Genomic DNA, 5,819 nt, shown 5'->3' on the forward strand with positions numbered 1-5,819 from the left:
AAACATCGCTTGCATCCAAGCTAACTGTTGAGGTCCACCTGGTACAACTGTTCAAATACTCAGCCCAACGTTCACGAACCCCAACATGATCTGAGATGAACCGACCAACCGCAGAACGGACAGCAGTCATCTGTGACGAGGGCTAAGGGTTCAGTTTTCTCGGCTGGTAGGCAGGCGAAGGTCATTTACCAGAAATGGCCTTCGACCTCCTCAGCAAGATTCCTGATGAACTGTTCCTTGTCCCTTCTCAGCAGTGTCCGAGCCCTACGCACCATGGAACGACGCAAGACTTGATTCCTATTCAGCCGAGCCTTGCGACACGCTTCCAGTGGCCTGTAATGTCTCCAGGGAGATGGTATTCTGCCTTGTCCTTGGGCGTACGCCAATGGACTCCTGAGCTGCTTCGAGTGTTACGCGCTTGAAGGACTCCCACAGAGCAACTGGATTCCGTCAGGTTGCTGGTTTCTGAGAATCGGTCAAGACTGCCGTGGCGAACCCACGGGCACACTCCTCCTCCCTTAGTCTGTCCAAGTGAAACACCTTAGGGTGGCCACTGGAGGACGGGAGTTTTGAAGTGGACCCGCAGGGTAGCCACAAGCAGCCTATGGTCGGTGCCACAGAACTCAGCACACCGGTAAACCCCTTTGCAGTTCTGGAGGATCCTCCATCGCGTGCTGACAAGAATGTGGTCGATCTCCTTGGCCACTGTACCCGTATCGCTGTACCAAGTCCAGCGATGCGAGTTGGAGCGCTGGTACCAGGAGCCAGAGATCCTCATTTTCTGGACCTAGCAAAGTCCCGGAGAAAGGAGGCTATTCTCGCTGCTGGGATCAGCTCCCGAGCCATGGGGGCCGACAGACATCTTGTAGCCAGCTCGGTCACAGCCGGATACCGCATTGAAGTCGCCCAGAACAATGCGAATGTCTCGCCGGGGGCAATCGTCTGCCACAGATGCGAGTTTGGCGTAGAACGCCTCTTTCACATCGGTTTTATGTACATCAGTAGGAGCGTATACAGCAATAAGAGACATGAAGCCAAAAGCATGCTTCAGTCTCAATGCCATGATACGCTCATCAACCGGTGTCACCTCGACTACCGCAGGCTGAAGTCGACTGGAGATGGCTATGGCTACACCCTGGAGGTGGTGACCATCGCTGCGGCCCGACCAGTAGTAGGTGTAACCACCCACACTGATCGTGCCGCTACCAGGTCTTCTCACCTCTGAGAGGGCAGCCACCTCAACTCGCAGTCGCTTCAATTCCCACGATAGCAGAGGTAACCGCTCATCCTGCCGCAAGGACCGGATGTTCCAAGCGCCTACCCGGAAAGCACGCCTGAGGTTAAGCCTCGGGTGGTCACTCCGGGTGCACGCCACCTCTGCCGCCCCCACCAACACAGCCCCAGATAAAGGGGGTCGGCAGGCTGTGGGACCTGTTATATTGACCTGTTATTCAATATATTTTATATATATATATATATATATATATATATATATATATATATATATATATAAATGTATATATGTATATGTATATATGTATATGTATACATGTATACATGTATACATGTGTATATATATATATATATATATATATATATATATTTTATATATATATATTATATATATATATGTATATATATATATATAACTCTATATGTGAAACCATCTTTGTGTAAAGATTATCTATAAGTGGTATGTTTTCATGGTATCATGTTAACATCGACTTTATAATAGAAATAATTTGTGAACTAATTCCTTGCAGATTGAAGTCTTCTAGCAGCTTATTGCACTGCTATATCATGAGTGATTTTGATATTAGTGGCTCTGATTCTGAGTCTGTCTCAGACATCAACCCAGAGGAAATGGCTAAATTAATGGCAGTAAGTGGTTACCTTGTCTATATTTCATATCTTAAGTTTTATAGTTAAAAAATGTTATTGATTTAATCCTTTTTTCCCCTGTTGGACCCATTATTTGGTAAAAAGTATAAACTGTAAAACACAATTGATATGAAAAATGGGAAAAGAATATTTGGCTTAAACAAATTGTCAACTTTTTTTTGAAGGGATTCATGATTTTTGTGCCTTGTTAACATAAATATACTAAGAGATGCTAAATCTTGTATCCCAAAGACAAAGTAGTTTGACACAAATAGCCCCACACCATCTTGATGAAAATTCTAGCTGGCAACTTCTTTTAATGATGTCACCATGTTTAACTAGTGGGAGTACACTAAGATTTCATATATAGCTAGTTACATAATTATTTGTATAATTTATTTGATATTGTTATAATCATCTGAAGTAAAGCCAAAATTCCCCTCTTCTATTTATGATAATGAAGAGTTCCTTACCATTAACAGTTATCAGAATATTCTTGGGAAATAGTCAATTTCAATTTTGGGTTCAACAGGCTAAATGGAAATGGATTTACCTGATTATGTATTCCTTGCCAAAGACTATTCATACCTATATCATATTGCTTTGAGTACTGGTAAATCAGAAATACAAACATGATATTTTTGATAAATGTACTGATTGAACCATATTCATGTTGACAAATGTATAAAAGGTATGAATGAGAATGAATATTTTCACAATACAAGATATATTTGACCAGTTTTGATTATATCTTCATCAGAAATACATGTATTTGAAGATATAATTGAAACTGGTCAAATACATTGTGATAATGTTCATTCTCATTCATACTTTTTATACAAATGTATAGAAGTTACAGTAACTTGTCAAAAGCTAAAATTAGGAAGTCTTTTTCAAATATATTTTTGGAAACTGAAGAGTTTATGTTAAAAAATAAATGGAAAAGATATACTGTTTTTACCAGGATTTAGGTGACATGGATGATGTTTTTAAAAGTTCTGGAAAGCTGCCTACAAAGATCAAGCCTATAGCTGAAAAGGAAATGTCCAGAGATGTAGGTCAACGGGTGACATTTGATAAGAAGCAGCCTGAAGAGGATGATGGTAATTATTGACTTCATGACTTGTATTTCCTTGCAATGCTGATTAATCCAGTGGACATGTGTCAACCGATGGTTATTGGAATAGTTTGTTATGATGATTATGAGTACTTTCTGACTTTCCTTACAGTTAATCAATTATTATGAATAATGTTTCTCTATTTGCCAGGTTGGGATGCTGATGATCTCTTGCAGTCTGATGATGATACTCCAAAAATGAAAGCTCAGAAATCTAAATCTCCAGGTAGAGTTTCATGTTTTCATCAAATAAAAGTAGTGCACTTTATGAGTAAGTTATTAGCCTTTGTTTAAAATTATATCTTTACTAAGATAGAGTTATTCAATGTGTGCATGATGAGGGGACAGATTTCCTTTATTTCTTTAATATACTTGAATGATGGAATGTAGAATATAAATGTTTAACAAAGAAGGTAAAGTGAATAGTGTTTATGTACATATATAATTTATTATTGAAATTTGTATTTTAGGTAAGCATATTAAGTCAGCCAGTCCTGAAAGTAAAAGAACTCAAAATGATGACAAGGATAGAAGATATTTAACCAAAACCAAACTAATGGCTGACTTATTTACTGGGAATTCTGAGGATAAAATAGAAATGCCAGCAAAGAGTAAATCAGAACTGTCTTCTGCATCTGATATCGGATCAGCAAAGAAAGATAAGAGCAAGCTCATGGCAGAGCTATTCGGAAGTAATGGTACTGCAGCAGAAGAAAGTTCTCGAAAAACAGGAAATGTCTATGTTTCTCACACTAGACAGAATATAAAAAAATCAAAAGATGAGATCACTTTTGATGATGATGATGATTTGTTTAGTGGTTTTGGGGAGTCAAAAAAAAAGACAAAGGCTGTGTCTGACTCTCCAAAAGGTAAAGATTTCCTTGACAGCTTATTAGCAAAAAGTAATGCCTCAGATAATAAACAAACAGATAAGAAAAAAACTTCAGAATTTATTTTGGATGAGAAATACAAAAATATGAGTAAAGCAAAGAAAAAAGAACAAGAAAGTTTTGGGGATTACATGCCATCGACGGGAAAACCTGATAGTCCTCGGAGAAGGTCACCACAGAAGGCACCTGCCAGTGACCCTTTTGATATTTTTGGTGATAAAGAACCAAGACCCAATGCAAGATCAGCAGCTCAGAGAAAGACTGTTTGAATCAGATGATGGTATACAAGGGAATATGCAGTGTAAGAAAGGACCAAGTAGACTGTTGGGGAAGGAAAAGGAGACAAAAAATGAAAGTGATTTAAATAAAGGAGATGCAGTTAGTTCATTTAAGCAGTTACAGTCAGAAAGTCAGAAAAAAGCTGTTGGAGGTGGTGGTAAAAGTGACTGGCTGTTTGATGGTTTGGAAAGTGAAATGCATCAAGTGAAGAATGCAGAAATAGCATCTAAATCAGCTGAACCAAAAGAAGTTAGCATCCAAAAAAAACCACCTTCAGTCAGCAAAAGTCCGAACTGGCATGGGAGTAATTTATCAACGGACAAGAAACACTCGAGTGAATTTAAACAGGTAACACATGTTTTTCCTTTTGATATTATTCTTACCAGTGTTCCACCAGTGGTGCAATATAAAGTTTGCTTTGTAAAATATTCACAATTTCATTGTATAATTTATTTATTTATTTTTTATATCATTTATATTTATATTTTTTATATATACACTATATATATGTCTAAAGAGTAACCAAAAATATTTAATTGTAATTTGTTTCGCATTTGGGCATTCTCATCACAAAATGAATCACTTATGCTGAAATGAATCACTGGGAAGATATGTCCATGTTCAGATTGAAAAAAAATGTCAGTTTAGTTTCTTCCCAAATGCAGCAGGTGCTATTCCTAACCATTTTTTCATTTCATCTCATCTACTTTGATATGAAGATATTTGTATACCTTTGATTTTTAAATGAACGAAATATATCATAGAAAACAATTGGATGTTGATCAAATCGGCAGCCTTTCCCAGTGATATGTACTTATGTTGCATTCCTTTTATGTAGATAATTCAGTAATATAGGTAAAGAGGCAAATGACTATAGGCAGTTACAAAGGTAAGATAGTATAGTTTATTTAACCCTCTCATACGTGGAGAATATTAGGTCAAATTTTTGTTGTTTGCCTAAGGCTTCCCAGGACCTATCTTTTTAACATGGCTGCTGAGTGATGACTGGTGAGTGGATATTGCTCAAGTGAAAGAAATAAACAATTGGGAACTCAGATGTGTGGCATTACATTGCTTCTTCATAGTTAAATATTACAAGGGTTGGAAGAAAATTGGGTTGATGGAGACATTAATAACTGAGTGTCTACATTTTACGTGCAAAAGAGACATGGCAAACAAATCTTTGTAACATAGTCGCTGAGTGATGACTGGTGAGTGGATATTGCTCAAGTGTAAGAAATAAATAATAATAACTGAGTGTCTCTCTACATTTTGCGTGCAAAAGAGACATGGCAATCACTTTGTTTGAAAGAAAAATAAGAAAAACACTTTGCAAAATAGATAGTTCAAAACTCTGCATGCTAGAGAGGGTATGTGATATAAATATATAATAAGGAAAAGAAATACAATGAAGTTCATTAACTAAATATTTTCTCTTTTTTCAGGTAGCTCCTCCTAGCAATATTTCTGCTGACTTTACTGCGCCATCAGTTCAACAGCTAAAAGAATCACTACATTCTAGAAGTGAAGACAATAGAGATGGTCACCAATCTAAAGCTCACAGTTCGAGTTCTTTCCCTCCTGTCATGCATAAACCATCAGGTATTCAGCAAAGCAAGTAATTTTCTGTAAACTCTCTCTCTCTCTCTCTC

General features: G+C 37.5%; 1 protein-coding gene across 1 annotated transcript in view; it reads left to right on the plus strand.

The window, feature by feature from the left end:
• Window positions 1–3,971: 3,971 nt before the first annotated feature.
• The window catches only part of LOC119574352 (golgin subfamily A member 4-like), a gene marked incomplete in the record, with an annotated part of 119,056 nt that continues 117,208 nt past the window's right edge, over window positions 3,972–5,819 (plus strand). The window contains 2 exon segments of the mRNA XM_037921555.1: window positions 3,972–4,515; window positions 5,613–5,769. Of these exon segments, the coding sequence (XP_037777483.1) occupies window positions 4,123–4,515; window positions 5,613–5,769 (550 nt within the window).

Source organism: Penaeus monodon, chromosome 6, assembly GCF_015228065.2.
Source record: "Penaeus monodon isolate SGIC_2016 chromosome 6, NSTDA_Pmon_1, whole genome shotgun sequence".
Classification (NCBI taxonomy): Eukaryota; Metazoa; Arthropoda; class Malacostraca; order Decapoda; family Penaeidae; genus Penaeus; species Penaeus monodon.